Source organism: Mytilus californianus, unplaced genomic scaffold (assembly GCF_021869535.1).
Source record: "Mytilus californianus isolate M0D057914Y unplaced genomic scaffold, xbMytCali1.0.p SCAF_2, whole genome shotgun sequence".
NCBI lineage: Eukaryota > Metazoa > Mollusca > Bivalvia > Mytilida > Mytilidae > Mytilus > Mytilus californianus.
The window spans coordinates 55,673,806-55,700,808 of record NW_026262668.1 but is presented as its reverse complement, the minus strand read 5'-3'; the positions used below and the strand labels follow the sequence as shown (position 1 = coordinate 55,700,808).

The 27,003-nt window shown below is 32.8% G+C and overlaps 1 protein-coding gene and 1 long non-coding RNA gene across 2 annotated transcripts in view; both read left to right on the top strand.

The window, feature by feature from the left end:
* Positions 1 to 27,003, top strand: part of LOC127730050 (small subunit processome component 20 homolog) — a 95,628-nt gene that overhangs the window by 67,921 nt on the left and 704 nt on the right. The window contains exons 46-62 of the mRNA XM_052238097.1: positions 10 to 108; positions 1,469 to 1,636; positions 3,325 to 3,479; positions 4,999 to 5,137; positions 6,527 to 6,643; positions 7,073 to 7,243; positions 7,669 to 7,800; positions 10,048 to 10,158; positions 11,007 to 11,156; positions 11,658 to 11,777; positions 13,248 to 13,310; positions 13,784 to 13,924; positions 16,108 to 16,225; positions 18,555 to 18,709; positions 19,799 to 20,017; positions 22,258 to 22,384; positions 22,823 to 22,968. Coding sequence (XP_052094057.1) covers positions 10 to 108; positions 1,469 to 1,636; positions 3,325 to 3,479; positions 4,999 to 5,137; positions 6,527 to 6,643; positions 7,073 to 7,243; positions 7,669 to 7,800; positions 10,048 to 10,158; positions 11,007 to 11,156; positions 11,658 to 11,777; positions 13,248 to 13,310; positions 13,784 to 13,924; positions 16,108 to 16,225; positions 18,555 to 18,709; positions 19,799 to 20,017; positions 22,258 to 22,384; positions 22,823 to 22,968 — 2,331 coding nt within the window. The remainder of the gene's footprint in view (positions 1 to 9; positions 109 to 1,468; positions 1,637 to 3,324; positions 3,480 to 4,998; positions 5,138 to 6,526; positions 6,644 to 7,072; positions 7,244 to 7,668; positions 7,801 to 10,047; positions 10,159 to 11,006; positions 11,157 to 11,657; positions 11,778 to 13,247; positions 13,311 to 13,783; positions 13,925 to 16,107; positions 16,226 to 18,554; positions 18,710 to 19,798; positions 20,018 to 22,257; positions 22,385 to 22,822; positions 22,969 to 27,003) is intronic.
* Positions 23,521 to 26,408, top strand: LOC127730067 (uncharacterized). The gene is made up of 4 exons (XR_007994955.1): positions 23,521 to 23,935; positions 24,762 to 24,938; positions 25,478 to 25,654; positions 26,194 to 26,408. It is a non-coding gene; the product is annotated as an uncharacterized LOC127730067 (long non-coding RNA).

Sequence of the window (27,003 nt, the reverse complement as noted above, 5' to 3'; positions counted from 1 at the left end):
TACTTTCAGCTCCATGTATTAGGATTCACATTACATGCCCTTCTAAGGCACATGTCATCTGTGATAAAACCTGGAGAACTAGATTTCTGCCGAGCAAGTTTACAACAGGTATGTATACCATTGCTCTAAACAAAAAATTCATATCATACCTTGGTAAAGCAGGAATTTTGAAATAGCATCACATTTATAACAAAAAACTAAAAGAAAATCATTTCAGGTAGCCTGACATTCAAACAAAATAACATCATATTTATACAATGATGCTAAAACATTTAATGCTGTAAATATAACCTTTTTGGATGAAGTTTTGATATTTTTTCTTTTTCATTTTCTGTATTTTTCTGATAATTGAACTTAGTTTTTGGCAGTCAACATTACTATAGTATTAATGTATGGACTTTTTCATATTGGCCCTGTAACATGCCTGAGGTATTAATAATGGCCAAGGATGGTTGTAATGGCCCCGAGGCAGCACCGAGGGCCATTACAACTGTCTGAGGCCATTATTTATACCAAGGGCATGTTACAGGGCCAATATGAAAAAGTCCATATATTGATACTTTTATTATCCAACTAAGGCAACTTCATTCAAGAACAGTCTTTGAGTCTCGGATCCAAATACAGCTAATCACGAATCTATAATAGGACCAATACAAAAAAAGCAAGTTCATAACACTTTTATTACCGTAAATGGTTTTAATTCTTCGATTAAACAAGAATCTTACTGTGAAGAAGATACAGGAATTCATAGCTGAACTTGTCTTTTCGCATTCACGATGGATTTTTGGTCAACATTGTCAGATGTAATTTCTGATTTCTCATCCAAGTACTTTATTTTATGCTATTACAATTCATTTCATCTAGCAAATATAAAGTAGCTGGGAAGAATAAATCAGACAGTTTAACTATTCTTACGTATACTCTGACTCTGAGTAGTCTGCATTCTGATAATATTGATCAACGGAAATGAAACAGTGATAATAATCGAAAGTCGTACTCGAAAAAGGCTGTGTAATATTTCCGTTTCAAACTTTTTTTTTTATGTTATTAAGTTAAAAAAAAATGAAAAAAGTTGTCACTTATTTGAAGAAATAAACGACATTTTGATTTAATCGATGTCCCGTTTCATCTGTTCATAATGCATGGCTGTGATTTCGTAATGCACGGGTGTGATTTCGTAATGCATGACTGAGATTTCGTAATGCATGGCTGTAGCAATTTCTCCGTTTATAATGACCAGTTGTCGAAATTTTCCTTTTATAAAGCATGGGCATTTCTATACATATTGTAGTAAGTTGGTTAATAAACTTGTATACTGACAGAAGCAGTCACAGGTGAGACACTGGGTTACAGGTTTCTGAAACCCTTTATAATTTGTTTTAGTACAGATTCCTTCAACAACTGTTAAATAGTCCATAACACAATGTCCAGTATTATATTCAGTAATATTCCGTTTTATTCAAATTAGGTTTTCCATGAAGAGTTGTTTGGTATGGTTGCTGAGGAGAAAAATGTGGATGCTATCAAGGGAAAAGTATTCGAAGCCAAGACAATGAAGAGTTATGACTCATATCAAATCTTGGGCAAGTTTATTGGAATGAGTTCATTGTCAGGCTTACTTCAACCACTAAAACAGGTAAGAATTTTGCACATATATGTACCTTTATATATTTTGGATGAAATAAAATTCTGGAATTTTAAGTTTTGAAAAAAAATGTTATTGGTTGAAAAGATTGTATAATTAAAATTATTTGAAATTATTGCAACTTTCTAATTGTTAAATATAGCTCTTCCTGGCAACCAAAGTTACCAGCTCTGAATACTGGAAAGTCAGAATTTTTATGTGATGGTTTTATTATGCAACAGTTGCGACAGGACAGGTGTTGCAAAAAAAGTCACATTTTAAATTTTGATACCATTTGTATGCAGCATTTTCTGAAATCACATGATAAATCTCGTATTTGTGTCCTTCGTTCAACAATTGCAAAAATATCTGCATGCAAAAAATTTCTGAAATTGCAATAGTTGATATATGTAATACATATTATTAAAGTAAGAAACTACTAAAATTATTAGGAATGATTTTTTATCTTCTACATTTTACAATACAGTAATGAAGTACTAGTTATCTGGGAATTTTTGCATGTGACTAATTTTTACTATGTTAATCGTAGGCATTCTTTTCATTTTTTACAGCACTGGGTCGTTACCTTGGGCTGGTGGGCTATCAGTCTCCTAGGGTATCATCAGCTCAGTAGTCAGTACTGTGGTACTGTCATGATTAATAACAAGCCTTTCTGAAATTGTCCATCTATAAATTTTAAAATTATATAGAAACTAAGGTTTCAACTATCTCAGCTTACCTTAGATGGATTTGGCTATTTTTTAGGTACTTTTTGGTTATATAGCTCTTCTACTGTTTCGGTTCTTATACATCCTTGGATTTTAAATATTTGGCTTTGAGCATCCCTGATGAAGGTAAATCCAGAAAAGCGTTTCGGACGCATGAACGTGTTGTTTTCATTTTTTCTACAGCAAATATTTAATTGTTCCTTCTAAGATCTAAACTGCTAACATAACCTCATGTAGTTTCTAAGGTACATTGTCTACAGTATACTAATTCTCTTTCACATGCCAGTTAGGATCAATCATCAAAGACTTATCTAATTACTGCTTTGAATGTAAACATCAAATATTTTATCTCATTTTTTTTTTTATCTTTTTCCATTTATTTTTAACTAAAAGTTCTTAAAAATTGAATTAAAATCTGCTCCTAGCAAATTTACAAAATGCAAAAATTAACATTGATTTTCTTTTGGGGACTTAGCGCATAAACTAAATTAACTGTCAATCTGATTCATACCAACACTAGCCCTTACTTTTAATCATAACCCTAACCTAACCCTAAAGTACAGGTACCCCTACAGTAAATGAATGTGCCGTGATTGGAACCATAACCCTATAGTACAGGGTCACCTAAAATAAATGAAGGCTGATTAACAAATGATTTAGTTTGTCTTGATTTTTGTCTGCTAATCCCACCCTATTTTACTTCACTATAAAAAAAATTAATAAATGATGGAATTTAGCTTGTGATGTTTGGTGTGATTTGATACATTCAACACGTCAAAAAGTAAGAAAATCCATTCATAATGTTTGATATACTTTTTTTGGCTGTACATTTTTTTCATATATTCGAAAATGCTTAAAACTGATGTTGCCCTTTCGATGAGATGAGATGAGATGAGATGAGATGAGGATGAGAAAATATATTGAGTTTAAAAAACATAATCTCTTTATATATATTGTGTTTTATGTTTACAGGTCCTTGACAGTACGCAAAGTCTGAAATCTACGAAGAAAATACAAGAAGCATTAAGAAAGATTTCTTTAGGTTTGATAGACAATGCTGGCATGGATGTAGAGAAAACAATGATATTTATTCATTCCTTAATTACATCACAGGAAGAAAAACCAAGGTATTACAAAATATTATATTTTTTTACACTTGTAAGCAAGGATCCGGAAATTTTTTCACACAATTTCGGTCATTTTGAGATGATTGAAAAGTTGGTGCCCTTTCAAATTGTCGATGTCAAACTAGATTTATAGCATCAGCAAACTTGTATTGATGTTTCATTGCATTTACTAAGTAAATTTCTTACCATTTTTCTAAAAACCTTCAAAAAACAGTTTAGGGAAGGCAACAGTTTAAAATTAAAATGATTTTAATGACTCAAAATGGTTAATTTCTCAGACATTGCTTACGTTTCTTTCGATTTGACAAAATTAAAACCGGAAGTTTTGCAAGAATATTAAAGCACGAATAATTCCGGATTCATTTCCGGGATTCGTTTAGTTGATCAAATTGACAGGAAATCACCGGCTTCTTTTATTTTATTACCTTTAAAAGTGTTTGAATATAACAGATTATAGTTGCACTCGTTTATTTTAGCATGAAATCAAATTAAATATTTAATATATTTGCTGAAGACAATTTCACGCATGCGTATTACATAGTAAATAAAGCACATGTGTTACTCTTGAAAAAACACTTTTTTCAACGTCAATTAAAGTAAGGTTTATTTTTAAATCAGAATTGATCATTGTCTTTGCTGAAAGTAATTAAATAATGAATACACTTGTCAGGGAATTTTAATTTCTTAAAGATATTATTCTGAGCTTGTGATCAATGTGACCAATTGTCAGGTGTGAATTAAAACCACAGGTAAAAAGTGATTAGCGATCATTAGCCAATGTTTCCCGGAGGCATCGATATAGATATTAGGAGGGCCCTCAGGATTATCAAACTACTGGAGTGGCAGTTTTATTACAGGAAAGGGATTATAAACAAAAACAAGTGATCACAAGTGGAAAATGGCGATTAAGAAACCCGATTTCAAACATTAAGTCAATGAAATGAAATTATTTCTGTTAAAAAAAAAATTTGTCCTAAATCCCAAATACTCGTTTAGGACATATAGCTTTCATCTTAGGACATGACTGGCAAATATGACCGTTTCCGGACCCTTGCTTGTAAGTGCAATGTTGGCTGCAATTTCATATAATTTTTTTTTAGTTTTTGATACTCTGAAAATAAACATCATGAAAGATTGACATAATAGTATATACATAAAGCATAACACATTGTATGTATGCTATACATTAAATACTGAATTTATTTTAAATAATCCATTTAGGGTAATAAATAGCCATGAGGTTTACATAAAATTCATTTAGTAATTTATTTTATAATTTTATTAAAACACTTACTTTTGACTTATACTTTATAAAATGCATTATGGCATGTACTTTTGTTTCAGTGAGATTACAAAGAGCAAATACTTATACTGGAATTTTTGTTTTTTCTTATAGTAATGTCTTTTTTTTAGAAAAAAAAAACTGTTTCATACAAAAGCCTATACAATGTTCAAAGTGTTATCATTTTTGTATTTATTTATTCAATTTGACAATAGTTGAAAGTTCTATTTTTTGTAGCGAGAAAAAACCTGAAGGAAAGAAAAGTTTACGACCACCAAGCTGTCTTCTGCTGCCACCAAAACCAGCATATGGTGGAGGAAAACCAAAGCCTAACAAGAAAACTAATATCCATGTCCTGGTCGAGTTTGGTTTAGAGGTGTGTTCTCTACAAATTTCTGCACTTAGTTAACTATTATATGATTTACTTGTGTAATACTTCAGATGATTATGTTAAATTTTTTTAACAGAAGTTAACTGTTTTATGAAGATACCTGAACTCTGTGGTGAAAACATGAGACTATTTATTAATACTGCTGTTAAATTTACCAAAACATTAAGTAAGAACTAGTGACAGATTGAATACTTTCAAAACTCTTCTCCCTACCCATCGCCATGAAGACCTTTGATAATCAAGGCTAAGCTGAATGGTACAGTTAATCATCAACTGCATAGTTTAAACATCAAGAAAGTGTAAAACAAAAAGTTCAGGTTGCAACTATATAATGAGACTAAGTATTCGTAAAAATAATTTTTAATTTCAAAATTTTTCACCCTAAATTAAGAAATGTTTTTATGAATAAAAGAAAAATCAAATGATGCAAATTGTATACTGTGAAAGTACTTTTATTCGTGGGGTACCAATTTTCATGGTTTTCGTGGAAGGCTTTATTCACGAATTTAAGTGTCCAAAGAAATATAACAACTGTTTTCCAAATCAAGACATGGAAAGATCCCCTGTAGGTTAGACTACATTGATACGGGCATATAATCTAGAGAAAACATCGAATATCAGCAAACGAAATATGAACTTTATGCAGTGGCGTAGCACAGTAGCATGTAAAACTTCAGACAGGATTTTAATCTTCAAATAACCTAAGTTGTACGATATTTAACCTTTTAATTATCATGAAAAATAGTTTTGAAAGATGAAAATCAGACTTCAGGTGAAGATATATAATGGTGAAGTGTTCATTTTATCTCCTCATAATTCTCTCACAAAAAATAATATTAATTTCATTTTGGGCTTGCTTTTTTATTTCATCAGTATGATTTAATAAGTATTAATTCAAAGCAGCATTTTGTATGAAACCTATTTCTTTTAAATGACATGTTTATAGCCCGATTTACATCTTTGATGATCATTAATCTGTTGATCTTTAGATCTCGGGTTAATTAGTGTCACCACTTCTGATTACACGTGTGCAACAGTTAAAGTGTTTATTTTGCAATTTCCTTCAATGAGACAATTTGTATTCAGAGATGAATCAGCTTATTTCTGAAAGTAATTATTTTATTAAAAATCTGATGAGTGTTATCAGAAATGAAAGACGAACATGAAAGTGACAAAGAACACCATATGATTATTTTCTAGAATCTTCATTTCTGATGGGTTCAAATTCTTCACTCGAATTTTTTTCTTCAGAAAACTAAAATCCACGAATTTAAGAACCTACAATCATGTAACTTTTGCGCATTCCACAAAAAATTGATACCCACGAATAAAAGTACTTTCACAGTATGCAGTTTCAATTTATGTTTGTTTCAGATATTATACCTGCTGCTGAAGAGATCCAAAATGACACATCAAAATCCTGATCATTTAAAGCTCATTGATCCATTTATTGGCATTATTAAAAATAATTTACAGTCAAAACACATCAGGGTAAGATTTTCCTAATATTTAACATTAGCAATCAGATTTGAAAAAAATCATTGAAAAGTATAGATGATATGATGTTTTGGTAATACATGTAAAGGTATAAGATTACTGTAAAAAGAAATTTGTATATTTTATATTAACTTTGAGAATTTTAAAACCCTCATCAACTCTTGCATTCTATAACATATTTTACACATCTATCTCAAATGGAGAGATATGATCCAATATATATATATATACATGATTTAATCATGTATATATATACATGATTTAATATATATTTTATTAAATTTTTATTTTATTCCTAAACATTCTATTTGCATTTCTGTTTTAACTTCTATATTAAATATGATTAATATTGAACAATTATGTATGCTTTCTGTTGATATAACTCATATTATATTAAAAATTTATATTACTCTTTTGTTACAGGTAAACATTTTGTGTTTAAGGTGCTTGGGATGGTTACTGAAATTTCCACTGCGCTCAATGAAAACAAGTGTCAAGAAGATTGCTCAGGGACTGTTTGTTTTGTTGAAAAATTATGCATCTGTTGGCACTGCTAAGGGAGACAACTTTGAACTTGTTTCCTTACTGTTTAAGGTAGATGAACTTTGAACTTGTTTCCATACTGTTTAAGGTACAATGCAATCCATTTCAACCAAACAATATACAATACTATCTAAGATTGTCAACTGAAATAAAAAGGTTTATTTTTAAATAAGTGTATTCTCTGAAATGCATTATGTTAAAAAAAATATCTTATGTATTTGACCATGGACATTACTTGAAATTTTTGTTGAGCTATAAATTTAGAAATGAAATCCAGTAAATATTATTTATTTCCAATCATCATATTTGCCAAAACCTGAAAAAATATTTGAAAAAAGGAATTTTAGAGGGTAGAATCCTTTTCATGAGCGTTTGACCTGAAACTAAGTCACATAAATTATGACAGTGATTTTATATGATAGTGTGCTGTTAATTTAAGTATCATTCATTTATATCAAATAACTTTTGTATTACAGACAGTGACAGTATTAGTCAGAGATGTTCAGTACTACGACATTGATCAGAACCAACTACAAGTTTTACTGACTTTCTGTGAAGAAGATTTGTATGATCACAATAGACAAAGTACAGCTTTTAGTTTATTTAAGGTAAACAAGATGTTTAGCTGAACTTTACATTCTTTTTTTTTGTCATAAGCCTGACAATTTAGACTTTGTTTTTGCTATGTATAGGTGCCTATTTTGAATTTTTGAAATAATTGAAAATTTAAAACAGAAAAGCATGCACCAAAGCTTTTTTGGTTCAAGAATAATTTAAATTTTGGATGCAACACGTCTTCTGATTGGCTGAAAGTGTTTTGTCTATCAACTCATAGACATAACTTTGTCATGTGATCGTGACGTCATCAACGTTTTTATCATGATTTAGTGGGTCTCATTGGGGTCTAAGCGTGACCCGGGATTGCCGATTTTTTGTAAGCGTGACAGGTGAAAGTCAAATTATTGTGCCGTGAAAACGGGAAATGAAGTCTAGCGGGATACGGGAAATTACAAAACAATGAGAATTGCTTACGTACATAGTGTAAGCGGGATACAGGAATTTGACAAAACAGTAAGCAGGATCCGGGATCAGAATCCCCCAATGAGACCCCTGATTTACTCCTTTTTAGAATTAAATTATTAGTAATGACTGTAATATTTTTTCTGTCTATTCAAAATAACCTAAAAAATGTGGTGCACACTTTTAGATAACCCGCTGCGCGAGTTATTCAATGTGCACCACATTTTTAATGTTATTTCTTCATAGACAGAAAAAATATTACAGTCATTCCTTAAATAACATGTCCAAGAAAAAGTAATTATATGGTTAAATAATCATTGTATTGCTATTTATATAACAATTCTGGGATTTTCTTTCAAATGATTTCTCTTTTCCTTTTTTTTTTTTTTGCTTTAAAGGCTTATTGATGAAGGTTTTAAATATTCTGTCGAATCAGTGCCTCTTCTTTTTGTAGGAATTAATATCAATTTGTTTATCAACAGTCTCAAACATTACTAAAATGTTCCTTAAATTTTAAGTTGTATTAGCTTGTTTTCTATAACAGTGAGCATGCATTGATACAATTTTATCTAGTATATTTTCTCTTGTACATATGGTTTTGTTGTCTGTTTTGGAGTTAAGTGCTTTTTTTGAAGTGATATTTATTTTACGTTCTTTTATGATTAAAAGAGATGTGGGGTATATAGAGAATATCATGGCTTTTTCAATATCACATCTGTATCAACCCGAGACACCAATATAATTCCAAGAGCTCTGCTCGAAGGATTATATTGGTTGAGGGCTGATACGGTGTGTGATATTGAAAAAGCCATATCATATACACTTTATTATATACCTCAAGTAGATGTTTTTCACGTGACATGACGTAATACAGATAAAGCCTTTGCAACAGTGACTGATATTGATGACGTGACGTCATCCAAATTAAAGGTGTGATAAAGCCTTTGCAACCGTGACTGATATCGATATCATCACGAATGGCTGATACAGCACGATTGCCATTGACCGTATTACACATACAATTTATCTGTATTTACTACTAAGTATATAATAAATGTCAATAAGACAGCATCTTATTTTTACAAGAAAACAAATCAATAAGTTAACACCAGGTCTTCAACACAAGATTGCTATACTATATGTCAAGCTCTAAATTGCCTCTAGTCTAGAAAGGTAGTGATATAAGTACACTTTGATATTAGACTGATAGACAATAAAAGTTAAGGGTTGAATGCTAAAAAAAAGTATAATAAGAGTATAATACCCCTATGTGTTTATGTACCTGTCCCAAGTCTAGTAAAAACATAGTAGTTGTTGTCTTTGTTCACGTCATAATTATTTTGTCATTAGTGAACTTGGGGTATTGATGGCAGATCTTTGAAAGTTTTAACGTTATTTACAATTCTAGGGTCAAGGTGATTTAAAGCTTGTTAATGACTTATCGACTGTTTTAGACCATATGTTGACCTTTAGATGTCTTTGGGTGGGTTTTTTTGTGTTGTTGGGTTTATGAGTTATACATGTATGTAGTACTTAATTAGTTGAACTTTTGACAATTTTTTAATTGTCTTGCACAATATCCAATTTTCTTTCACGTAATTGGGCGAAATTTTATAACAATCTTATCAACCTGTATTTATATGATGATTAAAGTTTGATTAAATTTTTGCTAGTATTATAGGAATAATAGCATAAACAACATATTCAACTAGGTAAGAAATTTATAAAAAAAAAAATATGTTTGTTAACTAAATATATTATACTGTATGCAGTATTTATGTAAGATATTCGCATACAATACACGATTTACCATTCACATACTCTACCTTTTTCAGGCTATTTTGTCTAGAAAACTACATACAGAACAAATAGAATTAATTGTGCAGAAAATCAGAGAGATGTCAATTACTGCTGACTCAGCACATATAAGAAGAGAATGTCGACAAGTATGTGTTATGTTTATCACAAAAATATGTTTTTCTTCATTTACAGGACGTATTATGGTATGCCTCTGTCCTTCTCTCCGTTGTCAACATGTGGGATAATAACTCAAAAACGCTTTCACCAATTTTCATGAAACTTTGGTGAATTGTTTATATCTATTGACGTAAGCTCCGATTTTACGTTTCTGAGTTGTGGGATTTTATTTATAAAAATTTGGGATTTTCCAGTTTTCTGACTATAACCCTAAAATACTTTGAACAATTTTCATGAAACTTTAGTGAATTGTTTATATATAGTGACATAAGTTTTCTTTCGATTTAAAAATATGTCTGATTTTACTTTTTCGAGTATTTGGACTTTCTTCATAAAAAAAAAGAGGGATTTGCCAGTATTTCGGACAATAACTCAAAAATGCTTTTAGCAGTTATCATTAAACTTTGGTGACTTGTTTATATCTATTGAAATAAGCGCCGAGTTATGGAACTTTATTAGTTAAAAAATTGTCGAAAAATTCCAGTTGGCGATGGGCGTATCATGCGCTCATGGCGTAGCTCTTTATTGCTTTTGTTCTTTTTCCATTTATTCAACAATTCTCATGATAAATGCTGAATGCTTTGTCTTCTGTTTTCAACTGTGAATCATTTTTCATTTATTTTTTTCGGAAAACAGACTGATTGTACTATATAATATACATTTGATATGATAATTAGCTATACAGTTTGTGTATCAGAATGAAAAAAATGGTCTCAAAGCTATGTAATAAAAGTTTAAAAATTATGTGTATGAGCTGCAAATATATTTTTAAAGAAAAAAAATACAAACTTTTTAATGTAAACCATCTAAATTTCAGATAGTATCTCAGTTTCTTATGGACTATCCTCAAGGAGGAGCCATAGCTAGTCATTTAGAATACTTTGTGACACAGCTGTCATACAGTATAGACACAGGCAGGGAATCAGCATTAGAAATGTTGGCTACTATATTTTCAACATTTCCACAGGTAATCTCCTACACTATTTGTGGATTCAATTTTAAAAGGCTGTAATTTTATGCAAAAAACAAGAATACATGGTCAGGAGTCCATCTTAAAAAGCTATAACAATAGTTTTAAATACCCCTACGAAACAATCAATTTTCCTAGTAAAACATTTCTCTTGTTTTCTGAAACTGTTACTTTAGACATTGGATAGAAAACTATCCAATACTGTTGATTCATTTTTTTTTCATGGGTAGCAATTTTCATGGATTGAGGAAATATTGTTTTTTTTTGTGAATAGTTTATTTCGTGGTTTTGACAAATTCTACATACAAGCCTATAAGAAATTTGTGTTTTATTGAACACTTAAGTTTGTGATTAACCTTTACACACAAAATCCACAAAAAATTAGTCCACAACAAATAATAGTAATGAATCCTTAGTAACCATACATTTGTAAAATTTTCCTCGCATAGTAAAACTTAAATGTACTTTTAAGTGTAAAGCAAGTATTTCCTTTTTCAGGTTATGTTGGTAAAATATTCTGGATTGTTTTTCATACCTATGGCAGCTGCTTTGGTAAATGATACCTCGCCAAAATGTAAGAAATTGACAGCTCTGGCCATCAAGTCTTTACTACAAAAGGTAGGGATATATTTATAAGTTTTATTATCTTATGCACAACAGACAGAACACTCGTGTCAAAAATGGATATATTATTCTTATCTGTTGTCCATCTCTGTTCCACCTGTCTATCAGACAATGTCTAGGACCAATTAGAGATTGCTTCAAAAATTCTACAAACATTTACACAATGTGGTTAAATTGAGACAAGTTCCTTTTTAGTTTGACAATTTTTAGATTTGTTGTTTTAGAGCTTTTGTTGGTAAAAGCTCAACAGTTTTTTTACAAATGGAAAAAAAATAATATTTGTTTGAAGATAACAGCAGTATGCCATATTTATGCATTTGTTATAATATAAAATTCCAGGTGACAGGAATTGGTAATTGACAGTAGCTGGTTGCTGATTAGTATAGTTCCATGAAAACCTGTCCACTTTCATTTTGTATGTCCCCAATGCTAGGCAAAGGGGGCATTAAGTGTAACCCTTGACCGTCCGTTTTTTCGTCCGCTCATCCGTCCGTCCCAAAAGTATTTTTAAATTATAAGCAAGCTTGAGCGGGGGCATTGGTGTTCTCAGACACATTCTTCTTTTATTTTTTTATAAGTTGTCCTTCCAGAGTGTTCGGATTTAATTTTTGGAACTATTGATGTTTTTTTGTGCAATGCCTAGCTTTCTTACATTTAGTCCATGAAATTTATTTTAGAACAATTACCCTATATACATCCAGTTCTATTTATTTGGTTAAATTAGTAAATTTTATGAAATTTTGGGATTCTCAATAGCTTATTTATAAACACTTTTGTTTACAGTCATAGTGTCAAAGTTGTCTGCTCTTTGTTACAGTCTGAAATCTTTCACCACCAAAAACTAAGTTTTAAGTATAATTTTTATTTGTATTTCCAATTTAAATGACTGTATTGAGATAAAATGTGGAGTAACTTTTAAACAACTACCAACATTAAAACAAACAATCATTTGCTTGCTGAACACCTTGAAGTCATGTGATCACTAAATATTTCGAACAAAGATGTTGATTTTTTGGGTAAAGATTGCATGAAATGCAATCAAAACCCTATGATACTGACTTGATATCTAAATCTTCCAAGGTTTATCACTACTTTTGAGATACACAAAATAAAGTGCATTGATCATAACATTCTATACATCCTATCCATGAACATTTCCAGAAATTTATCAATGAAATATATGCTCAGATAATCAAGTTACAAAATGATGTTATAATGGTCAAGACAATTACATAACTTATGCAAGGTGCAGGAATCTAATATCTGTTCTAAAAATATCAATGATGTCATTGTTAAAGTAATCTTTAAAATTGGAGTTATCTTCCTTTGTCCAACTTGAATCAACTACAACCAATGCTTTATACAATGCAATGTTTAATTTTACTTCCCACTGATAAATTAAAGCAACCTTTACCCTTCTGTGCTTACAAGCACTTTGATTCATTTATGATATTGCTATTTCAGGTAGACATCAAAACAAGAAATGATTTATTTCTTATTTGTGCTAAATGGCTGTCTGAAGAAAAGGTATGTTTTTATTTATGAGTCAACCATAAATTTATTAGATATTCCAATATGCCATCTTCAGAAAATCCTGGTTTAGTTTGTTCACAGATCTTTTTTCATATGTCCATTAACCTTGTGATCAAATCATTTCAAACAGCAAAATGGAAAATCTTTTCTTGATGTCAAGTAGCAGACTTTATCATATTGCAGAATTTAGAGGTATCAACATTTTATTGTCCACTGAGTGAGACGTATGTAGCAGAACATATTATAGTCTGCATAATATACTTTTATGAAGACCCATTGGTGGCCTTCGGCTGTTGTCTGCTCTATGGTAGGGTTGTTGTCTCTTTCCCCATTTCCCATTTCCATTCTCAATTTTATTTGCCATAATTATGCTTATTTTTTGTCTGTGTACTAATCTGTGAAATTAGATATTATTATCATGATTTAGCATGTATTTCAGTTTTTTTCGTTTTAACTATTTGATACAGGTAACCTTACAAACACTAGGAGCTCAGACTTGTGGATTATTTGTAGAAGTAGAGACTACTAAATTTACTAGCAGACTGTCAACTGTTTTACCACTTATTCAGAAAGAGTTAGAGAAATATGGTCATGAAGATTGTCTTGAAGTGAGTAGTAAGAATCCCCATGTTATGGTGACCAGAAAAACTGAATATTAACTTTCTCAGACAGTGAATAATCAACAATAAGAATTAATTTCATGAGTTTGTTTTATTTATTTATGTTCACCCAGCTTTCAATTTTGAATCTTCATAACACTCCAGTAAAAAGGGGTGTTATCATACTTTTATATCTGTCAGTGATTGAAAGTTAAATAAATTGAGTTATGTTTATTTAAGTTTTAAGCCACTACAAACAAAGCTTTGGTTATGTAAGAATTATCCAGTGTATCTTTATCAACTTCTTTTTGTCCTGTATTTCTGTATTTTTTTATAACTTTGCAGAATGATTGATCATTTTGTGCATATTTTATGGTTGGCCAAGTTTTTAGGTCATATTCAGACTATCCAGATTTATTCTCTTTAATCTTTTTTTTTTACCATGTTCATTAGCCACTTTGTCAGGGCAAATCTGTTTACGTGGTTTATTGATCTACATGCAACTTGTTACAAGATGTGAGTAGGATGTTCTGGATCTTTGGACTTTCAAAAGTAGTTTGAACATGGTCAGCACTCACCTTATGATTTCATATTCATTACATAATATAATCATATCCTTCTATATTTACACAAGGTCAAGATGATTTTTATGCCCCCGCCGTAGCGGTGGGGGCATTAAGTTTTACCCTTGTCCGTCTGTACGTACGTCCGTCCGTCCGTACGTCCCAAAATTGGTTTCTGTTCTCTGACTTGAGTTTCCCTCAACCAAATGTTATGAAACTTATACACAATGCTTATTACCACAAAACACAGATCAAGTTCGAATTTTGGTGGTGTCACTATAACCGTTCTAGAGTTATGCCCCTTTATAAATGGAAAAATTGCAAAATTTTTAGTTTCCGTTCTCTAACTTAAGTTTGCCTCAACCAAATATTATGAAACTTTTACACAATGCTTATTACCACAAAACACAGATCAAGTTTGAATTTTGGTGGCTTCAATTTAACCGTTCTAGAGTTATGCCCCTTTATAAATGGAAAAATTGCAAAATTTTTATTTTCTTCTAAATATCAGGTAATTTTTAAAATTGGAGTTACCTTCCTTTGTCCATGATTATAGTTGAATCAACTACAATCAATGCTTTATACAATGCAATGTTTAATTTTGACTTCCACTGATAAAACACAGATCAAGTTGAATTTGGGTAGTGTCACTTTAACCATTATTGAGTTATGCCCCTTTATAAATCGAAAGATTGCAAAATTTTTAGTTTCCATTCTGTAACTTAAGTTTGCCCCAACCAAACATGAAACCTATACACAATATTCATTACCTCAAAACTAAGATCAAGTACAAATTTTTTGTTTCAGTTTTCTAAGTTTAGTTTGCCTCAACCAAATGTTATGAAACTTATACACAATGCTTATTACTACATAATACAGATTAAGTACAAAATTTGGTGGCTACACTTTTACCATCCTTGAGTTATGTCCCTTTATAAACATAAAAATTGCTGAATTTTTCGTTTCTGTTCTCTAACTTTAGTTTGTCTCAACCAAATGTTATAAAACTTATACACAACCGTTCTAGAGTTATGCATGTTTTCAAATAGAAAAATTGCTGAATTTTTAGTTTCTGTTCTCTACTTAAGTTAGCCTCAACTAAATGTTATGAGACTTACATACAATGCTTATTACCACAAACTCAGATCAAGTTCAAATTTGGGTAGCGTCACTTTTACAGTTCTTCAGTTATGTCCCTTTATAACTATATGATATGCAAGCGGGGGCATCATCTGTGTCCATATGTGGACACTATCCACATTAATGTTCATTTAAATTCTTCCTAGCGTTGCCCTTTTATTAGGTAAAATTTATTTTAAGCGGCACAATTTACACCAAATGCTCCTGTTTTTCATTGAGTATCTGTTGTTAAATCTTCTGTAAAGTTGTTTGTGGACTTTTTTTATTGTATTTTTCAATGTTTCCTATTTTGGTCATGATTTTAACCCTCCAACCTTTGCTTGTAATTTTTAGTTGGTCCTCTTGTAACCTTCTAATTTTTTATGTGAATTCTCCACACTAAAATAAAATGGCCACACAATTGATTTCATATGCTAATAAAACAAGTAGCAGTCCAAAAGGAAAAAATGAAAGCTTTCTTAATTTGTAGTGTTTTACAATTTTTTTTAGGAAAACGAAGAAATGGATCATTTAATATTTAGTCTTCTTAATCTCCTGACCAAAATATGCCAGGAATGTAATGTCATTAGAGATCAGCAGTTTACTGAACAGTTGAATATAATTTGGGGTATGATTGTTATTTTACTATTAAAACCTTGATTATAAAGTGGTTTGCAGAATCTTTGATGTACACTTTTGATTTCCTTATAGTTCTTTCAAAAATCAGTTTGAGTTTTAACAGATTATAGGTTTGTTACACCTCAATATTACTTAAAAAGACAACATCGTGTTCATATACAATATTTATATATAGCAAACATGTAACCAACTTTTCACATCGAGCAACAACCTTAAACTGACCAGAATATACATTAAATCTGTCTTTATCTTTGAATGTTAAACATATTAAAATAACCAGAAACTTTAAGTGTTCTTCAGTGGCGACTTTATGGCCATAGATAAATAGCACTAATTAATTGTGACGGTTCTATAGAGTTCATTCAGATGCTAAGAAAATATAACTATTAAACGATTAACAGGTGTCACAGTTAAAGTTCTTGTAATGTGTCTATTACACAAATAATATTAAAATTAGCCTTTTAACAAGGCTCAATATTGATGGAGGCCAAAGGCCAAGGTCAGTATTGAATATTTTTGTTTAACAAAACTTGTACTGACCAATATAAAGGCTTAAAAGGGGCATTAGCTGTCAAATTAATGTTCACTGATTTGACTCAATTCTCATATTTGATTTATAACATACTAAAACATATATCCGAATTACAATAAGTCTGAAATAAACAATTAACAATGCATGGACTCGATAATATATATCAGAATTTCGTGTGTATTTCAGTCTAGACGCAATCTAATTAACCATCGAGATGACCTCCGAAGACTGCCAATGATCACATAACCCGATATAAACATAACTATAAATAGGTAGCGACCTCATGCAATTTGACTTTTCTAGGTCTGTTTGATTTCATGTTATAGGTTAAAAAAATAAATTAATCATCGTTTTTACCTGTATAAGAATGATTTTTTGTGGATCGAATCAGTCAACGAAATGGTTCACCTTTGTTTCACTTTCAATGTTGACATTATTTTCCTTTTAATGGCTGAACACGACTAATACATGCGTAACCAATCTCTAGCTTATGCAAGTGAATAATTCATCAGTGATGTTTCTTAGCTTATTTTGACAAAATTGAACTAAATTAGCTGCTAAAAGCGAATTATTATTTCACTATTTCACTTTCATTAATGATTGAACTAAAAATAAAATCATATTTTACTTTTTTTTATATCTTGTAGCTAATACCCCTTTAATAGTTGTAGTACGTTAATCCAGTAAAGTGCATCAGAATTACTTTAAATGTAGCAATACATGTATTTCAATAAAATATCAGCTGACAGCACAAGAACTAGTGAAATTATGTAAAATTTAATTGGGTAAATTCAAGAATGAGAATAATGCCCTTACATTATAGGTTATATAGACCATTATTCATATTCATAACCACTGTAAGAAAAATATTTTAAAAAAGTGGTTATTAATTTGAATAATGGGCTATATAACCTGTAATGTAAGGGCATAATTCTCATTCTTGAATTTATTTAATTAAGTTTTGACCCCTGACTTGCATGTCACATCTTTACAGACTTTACTTTATGTGTTGACAACTAATGCAGAAGATACAGGCTTAAACTGAATATAACTATTGTTGATTTCCAGCCACAGATGTCAAAAATCAAAAATATGACTTGTCTCCCTTTGAATGTACTTGATTGGTCATTTGTGTCCTCACATTATATTAACACAAGGTCATGTCATCTGCTGATTCAAGATAAAATGCATTGATCTGTTACTTGTGAGACAAAATGCTACTTTTTTGTTGTAAAGGGTTGAACATTGACCAGGAACATTGATTTTGAATCCAGCATAGCAGGACAAATTAAAAATTTTATTTTCATATTGGTCACTCTCTTCACAACTTCTGTTTGAGGCTAGATTTGTCTATCTACCTGTAATGAAAATTGCAAGATGTTACTTGCATGAAAACTACAGCTGCTTTCATTATTATCAATGGAGCTTTCCAGTATTCTTATTTGAACTAAACTACACAAAAAATGCTGTTTTGATCATCCATTTTCTACTAATGGATAAGATGACATGTGAGATGCAAAGAGTGATTTCAACAGGACATAAATATTTTGTTTTCAATTTCAGACATTTGTGTTTTGTTCTAATTTTACAAATAAAATTAAAGTTTTCTATTAAAATCCATCTAAATTAACTACTTACAAAGTACTTAAAAAAAAGATATTTTAATACATGATGCAAAACCTTTGCATATGACCTTTAATGAAATATTGTGTTGGGATACATCAATAGAAAAAAGTTATTTAGTCTTGAATTGTCTTCAATAAAGTTTTATATGACATATTTTTAGGTAATGTTAAATCTTTGTTACCATATCCACACAACTGGATTAGAACTACATCAGCACAGCTCTTTGGGCTTCTATTTGCTGCATGGAATCCTGAAGATATTCTCAAGAAAAGTACAAAGAAGTCAGAGTATTTACAAATTGACACCATGAAAAAGGTAATGTAGAACTTTTCTTGAACAAAGGTAACATCTATATTCAAATCATTAATACTAAATGTATTTCAAATTTTCTTTAATAATTTTTGAGTTGTTAGAGGAAAAAGAAAAAACTTTTTTGGTTCTGAAAAAAAATTAAAATATACAAAAAAAAGATTGACTCATCACTTATCCCAGATACATACAAATTGTTGCCAGTTGATGAAAGGTCTTCAGTCATGAACTCTAAAGGGCCAATACCTTAAAGCTGCATCTTGATATTCATTTATAAGCTATTTATGTCTACATTTCTTGTAAGATATTTATTAAAAAGTTAGAAAACGAATATATTTTTTGTAGTTATTGCCCTTTTTTTAGTTATTGCCCTTGGGCAGATAAAATATGTGTGACGTGGGGAACAATGGAACTCTGTTAGTTTATATTGATAGGGACAGAATTTAAGCCTTTCACCAAGACACCTTAGAATCCTCAAAGAGTTGTTGCAAGGATTTTTTTAATGTGCAAAGAGGTGGGCAACTCTGTCTTCAAGAGGACTTAAAGAACTAAAGACTGCCTTATTTCTTTGTTCAGCATGTAATAATAGCCTTGTGACTACACCTTCTCCTGAACTGTTCTAAGGATGTCAGTAAAACTGTACATTAGAGTAGTACACTATGTGAAGGAAAATGATACTGGTCAAATATCTCAGGACATATTACTGACCATATAATTATTTTATTAATCATGAATTGATGACCTTGTTCATAGGTGCAACTGTTCCTTGTAAATAAAAGTTATCAATTTTAAAAGAAATTCACTAAAGTGAGTATTCCATATAGAGATCTGAATGAAGGCAAAACAATTCAATTCTGAAATTCTGAACAGGTGGTACAGGTTATTCAACTTTTGCTGTTTAATACAAAGGAGTATCATTTTGTGACCTTACTTACAGTAATTCTGGTTTCATCTGAAATTAGTAAATTTGTACTTTCTTCAGCTATGGAGGAATATTTCTGCCAAGTTCCTGGAAGCCTATAGTTTCTTAAAGGAAGGGGTATCCAATTCACACATACTCATCATCTAGCTTTTTTACATTCACTTTATTTTTAGCTGGAGTATTTGAGTGGAGATTTTGTTTCACAGCTTCAGTCTCATTATTTGAATCCAGAACTGGCAGATCAAGTCATCAAAAATATGGTATTTATTACAAAAGTGACAAAACATTTACCAGAAGATAATGAACAAAGATTGTCAATACCGTGGCTTGTAAGGAAAATGGTGAGAGAAGCTAACCATGAGGTCGTCAGTAATACAACATCAACTTTCAAGGTAAAATTATACCCCTTTATAAATAAAACAATGATTTTTAAGTATTTGAAAGATATATTGAACTGATGGATATAATACAAAATATGTTTGATCTATACATTTGTGTATAATTTAGCCTCCTTGTCATAAAAAGGGTCCTAAAGATACTGTCGACAACTATAGACCAATATCTATTTTGCCTACTCTTTCAAAGATTTTTGAAAAGCATGTCTGCAAACACCTATACCGATACCTATTAAAATATAAGCTCCTTCATGCAAGTCAGTCTGGATTTAGAAGCCACCACTCTTGTCACACTGCTTTACTAAAACTTATTGATCAGTGGTTGAAAGCCATTGATGATGGAGAAATTATAGGTATTATCTTCCTAGATTTTAAAAAAGCATTTGATCTGGTAGATCACATTATCCTTCTTCAAAAACTGCAGTGCTACAAAATTTCAAATTTATCATGTAACTGGTTTAAATCATATCTATCTCATAAATTCCAACAAGTTGAAAATGGGACAATCAAATCAAGGGCACTAGAAATAAAATCTGGAGTACCTCAGGGCTCCATATTGGGCCCCCTTTTATTTTTATTGTTCATTAATGATTTGCCCCTTCATATAACCTCATCTCAAGCAGACCTCTATGCAGATGATACTACCATTCACTGCACAGGTTGTAGTCTCAATACCATCCAGGACAGCATTACAAATGATTTAGACAGAATTGAAGAATGGTGCAAGGGAAATAAGATGTATATAAATCCAACAAAAACTACATCTATGGTTATTGGTTCTAGACAGAAACTAGCAAAAACAGACCATGTTCTTAATTTGACTGTTGGTAACTCCCACATTAGAGATGTTAATGGCGAAAAGCTCCTAGGGGTTTTTATTGATGAAAATCTTGAGTGGACAGCCCAAATTGACACTTTGTGCACAAAAATCAGTACCAGGCTAAATCTTTTGTCTAGGATAAAGAAATCCCTCCCCCTGGAAACACGAAAGTTATACTTTAATGGTTATATTCTCCCTATTTTGGATTACTGTTGTACAATTTGGGGAAACACCAGTGACCAAAATACAAATAGATTAGATAAACTTCAAAAACGAGCAGCTAGAATTATTCTTGAACTTCCTTATGATACCCCATCTAATACAATGTTTAAAAAGTTATCATGGCTTCGATTTACTGATCGTGTAATTTACCACAAGGCCTTATATGTTCATAAATGTTTATATGGATCTGTCCCAGAATATTTGTCTAACAAAATCTCCTATGTTACAAATAAAAATGGAATGCAACTTAGATCAAATACTACCCAATTACTTAATATACCAAAGGCAAGAACAAACACATTTAGAAGATCTTTTTCATATTCTGGCCCAACTTTATGGAATAAACTACCAGAAGCACTAAGACACATGTCAAACATAAATACTTTTAAAACAAACTGCTTTAAGTTTTTACTTGAAAATCCAGGAATTATTTAAATGATTATGTATCAATTTTGATTATGTTTTCTTATGTTTATCTTTGTTATGATGAAATTGTGTGATGCATTGTGAGTGGATTGTGAGGGCCTCAAGGGAGAATAGTGTTTGTACTAATTGAGCATACCCTCTTGAAATAAAGATTATTATTATTATTATTATTATTATTATTAGTCTTCGTGTGTTATGTTACTGTAAACCAACTTATCATTTATGAAGTGATTTATTTAAGCTACTTTCGCAAATAATGGTCTCAAAAATGTAAGACTTGGATATTTTCTTATATGAATACATTAACTATGTTATAAAATCTCCAAAATAAATTTTTGCCAAGTCATTTTTTAGGCAAAAATAAGTTGGATTACAGTAATTTGCTATTTCAGTAACATATATACCTGAGTTGTTGAACACTTTTATAAGTTAAGTAGGAAGTTTTCTTTATTTAGAGCTTTATAGATACAACTTTAAATCTTAGAATGGTTTATATATAAAAAAAAAATTTTGGCCCTGTAAATTCTTTGAAAAGGTTACACATGCTAGACTTATCCCTGTTAGCAGAGTTTATGAGTGCATTATTGGGTAACTCAATGTCATGCTTAATTACAATATATGTTATATAGATTAAATATATCCTAACCATATCATATAATAACTTCTGAATTTTTAGAGAGGTGCCTATTTTCTTAGATATATTCAGCTTTAAACTAAGTAAAATGGTTAAAGGACAAATTAATCTGCATTGATAATTATATGATTTCAGAGAAACAGTGTATTTAAATGGATAGCAGCAATGAGTATAGACATGGGTGCTGACATGCTTGGTTCTGTTCTTCATATATTTCTACCTTCAATACAGAGAGAAACTGTGGACAGCTCTCCTAACTCTGGTATGAGATGTTTCTATCTTCTAAGATAACTTGACAAAAGGAAACTGAGTATTAATTTTTAAGTCATAGTGGTATATAGCATAATCAGGAATTGTGCCATCATTGAACAATAAACAAAAATGTGAATTAGAGTACTGCAATTTTAGAAATTGCTGCATAGAAATTATTGTATCAAAATTCAAATATGAGTTCAAATAAATGCAAAGGCGAGACTTATGTGTGCTGTTTCTAAGGCGGCAGCGTCAACAATTTGCTAAAGTTTGTAAGTAGGTATTGTTAACTCACAAATCACAATGATTTTATTAATGCAGTATTAATTTTTGAAATTTACAGTAATTTTAAGGGGACCACTAATGGTAATTGATTGAAAGTGAATTTATCAAATTTACAGTTCTAAACAGGCCATAAATATGACTGTCTGTTTTTGTGTATTTATAGACCCTGAACTGAAGAAACTTGCTATAGAAGTGATGGATATTATTAAACAAATAGTTGGCATAGATAAATTTACAACAGTATATGCTGAAGTGATGAAGAAAAGATCTGTAAACAAGGAAACTAGAAAGAGGAAACAAGCTGTTATAGTAAGTATTATTTTACCGGTCTAAAACTTAATGTACATAAACTTGGTTTATTACCCTTGTCCCAACCTTAATTTGTCAAAATAGATTTTACAGTGTTTTTGATGCATTGAAAATAAATATAAAAATGACATGTAAATATTTGTGTGTATGTTTTTGTGGTTCAAACCCTAATCAAGCCATAATTTGGATTTTAAGGTAATAATGATTTTGGGGTATAAAAAAAACATTCACTGAATCCTTATATCTTTGTTTATTTCAATAGAATTATTTATGCATGTTCAAAGATAGATATTATTTCAAGACAATAAATTATTTACATCTTCGAAGGAATCTAGTAAATTACCATTTAATTGAAAATTTTCTTGATTTCATAAAAGATTGATTTTACAGTTTATTATAAAAATAAAAAGATGTGGTATGAATTCTAATAAGACACTATCAATCAGAGACCAAATGACATAGATTAAAGCAAATTTAGGTCAACATATGGCCTTCCAACAATGAGAAAAACCCATAGCGTATAGTACACTGTACGCTATAAAAGACCTCAACATGACAAAATGTTAAACAAGTCAAAAGCGAAACCAACATCCTGATTTATCTACAAAACAATACCAGTAAACAGAAAACAAATATGATAGACAGTAACCAACAACAACCACTGAATTAAAGGCTCCTGACTTGGGACAGGCACATACAGACAGCAACCTACGACAACCACTGAATTACAGGCTCCTGACTTGGGTCAGGCACATACAGACAGCAACCAACGACAACCACTGAATTACAGGCTCCTGACTTGGGACAGGCACATACAGACAGCAACCAACGACAACCACTGAATTACAGGCTCCTGACTTGGGACAGGCACATACAGACAGCAACCAACGACAACCACTGAATTACAGGCTCCTGACTTGGGACAGGCACATACAGACAGCAACCAACGACAACCACTGAATTACAGGTTCCTGACTTGGGACAGGCACATATAGACAGCAACCAACGACAACCACTGAATTACAGGCTCCTGACTTGGGACAGGGTCATACAGACAGCAACCAACGACAACCACTGAATTACAGGTTCCTGACTTGGGACAGGCACATACAGACAGCAACCAACGACAACCACTGAATTACAGGCTCCTGACTTGGGACAGGCACATACAGACAGCAAACAACGACAACCACTGAATTACAGGCTCCTGACTTGGGACAGGCACATACAGACAGCAAACAACGACAACCACTGAATTACAGGCTCCTGACTTGGGACAGGCACATACAGACAGCAACCAACGACAACCACTGAATTACAGGCTCCTGACTTGGGACAGGCACATACAGACAGCAACCAACGACAACCACTTAATTACAGGCTCCTGACTTGGGACAGGCACATACAGACAGCAAACAACGACAACCACTGAATTACAGGCTCCTGACTTGGGACAGGCACATACAGACAGCAACCATTGACAACCACTGAATTACAGGCTCCTGACTTGGGACAGGCACATACAGACAGCAACCAACGACAACCACTAAATTACAGGTTCCTGACTTGGGACAGGCACATACAGACAGCAACCAACGACAACCACTGAATTACAGGCTCCTGACTTGGGACAGGCACATACAGACAGCAACCAACGACAACCACGGAATTACAGGCTCCTGACTTGGGACAGGCACATACAGACAGCAACCAACGACAACCACGGAATTACAGGCTCCTGACTTGGGACAGGCACATACAGACAGCAACCAACGACAACCACGGAATTACAGGCTCCTGACTTGGGACAGGCACATACAGACAGCAACCAACGACAACCACTGAATTACAGGCTCCTGACTTGGGACAGGCACATACAGACAGCAACCAACGACAACCACTGAATTACAGGCTCCTGACTTGGGACAGGCACATACAGACAGCAACCAACGACAACCACTGAATTACAGGTTCCTGACTTGGGACAGGCACATACAGACAGCAACCAACGACAACCACTGAATTACAGGCTCCTGACTTGGGACAGGCACATACAGACAGCAACCAACGATAACCACTGAATTACAGGCTCCTGACTTGGGACAGGCACATACAGACAGCAACCAACGACAACCACGGAATTACAGGCTCCTGACTTGGGTCAGGCACATACAGACAGCAACCAACGACAACCACTGAATTACAGGCTCCAGACTTGGGACAGGCACATACAGACAGCAACCAACGACAACCACTGAATTACAGGCTCCAGACTTGGGACAGGCACATACAGACAGTACACTGTATGCTATAAAAGACCTCAACATGACAAAATGTTAAACAAGTCAAAAGCGAAACCAACATCCTGATTTATCTACAAAACAATACCAGTACCATAAACAGAAAACAAATATGATAGACAGTAACCAACAACAACCACTGAATTAAAGGCTCCTGACTTGGGACAGGCACATACAGACAGCAACCTACGACAACCACTGAATTACAGGCTCCTGACTTGGGACAGGCACATACAGACAGCAACCAACGACAACCACTGAATTACAGGCTCCTGACTTGGGTCAGGCACATACAGACAGCAACCAACGACAACCACTGAATTACAGGCTCCTGACTTGGGACAGGCACATACAGACAGCAACCAACGACAACCACTGAATTACAGGTTCCTGACTTGGGACAGGCACATACAGACAGCAACCAACGACAACCACTGAATTACAGGCTCCTGACTTGGGACAGGCACATACAGACAGTACACTGTACGCTATAAAAGACCTCAACATGACAAAATGTTAAACAAGTCAAAAGCGAAACCAACATCCTGATTTATCTACAAAACAATACCAGTACGGTAAACAGAAAACAAATATGATAGACAGTAACCAACAACAACCACTGAATTAAAGGCTCCTGACTTGGGACAGGCACATACAGACAGCAACCTACGACAACCACTGAATTACAGGCTCCTGACTTGGGACAGGCACATACAGACAGCAACCTACGACAACCACTGAATTACAGGCTCCTGACTTGGGACAGGCACATACAGACAGCAACCAACGACAACCACTGAATTACAGGCTCCTGACTTGGGTCAGGCACATACAGACAGCAACCAACGACAACCACTGAATTACAGGCTCCTGACTTGGGACAGGCACATACAGACAGCAACCAAAGACAACCACTGAATTACAGGCTCCTGACTTGGGACAGGCACATACAGACAGCAACCAACGACAACCACTGAATTACAGGCTCCTGACTTGGGACAGGCACATACAGACAGCAACCAACGACAACCACTGAATTACAGGCTCCTGACTTGGGACAGGCACATACAGACAGCAACCAACGACAACCACTGAATTACAGGCTCCTGACTTGGGTCAGGCACATACAGACAGCAACCAACGACAACCACTGAATTACAGGCTCCTGACTTGGGTCAGGCACATACAGACAGCAACCAACGACAACCACTGAATTACAGGCTCCTGACTTGGGACAGGCACATACAGACAGCAACCAACGACAACCACTGAATTACAGGCTCCTGACTTGGGACAGGCACATACAGACAGCAAACAACGACAACCACTGAATTACAGGCTCCTGACTTGGGACAGGCACATACAGACAGCAACCAATGACAACCACTGAATTACAGGCTCCTGACTTGGGACAGGCACATACAGACAGCAAACAACGACAACCACTGAATTACAGGTTCCTGACTTGGGACAGGCACATACAGACAGCAACCAACGACAACCACTGAATTATAGGCTCCTGACTTGGGACAAGCACATACAGAATGTGGCAAGTTAACTTGTTTAGGAATGCTCAACCCTTCCCTTAATCTGGGACAATGGTGTAACTACACAACATAAGAAGAAACTGTAAAAATCAGTTGAAATGGGCTTGAGTCAAAGAACAAACTGTAAAAATCAGTTGAAATAGTCCTGACTCAAAGAACAAACTGTAAAAATCAGTTGAAATGGGCTT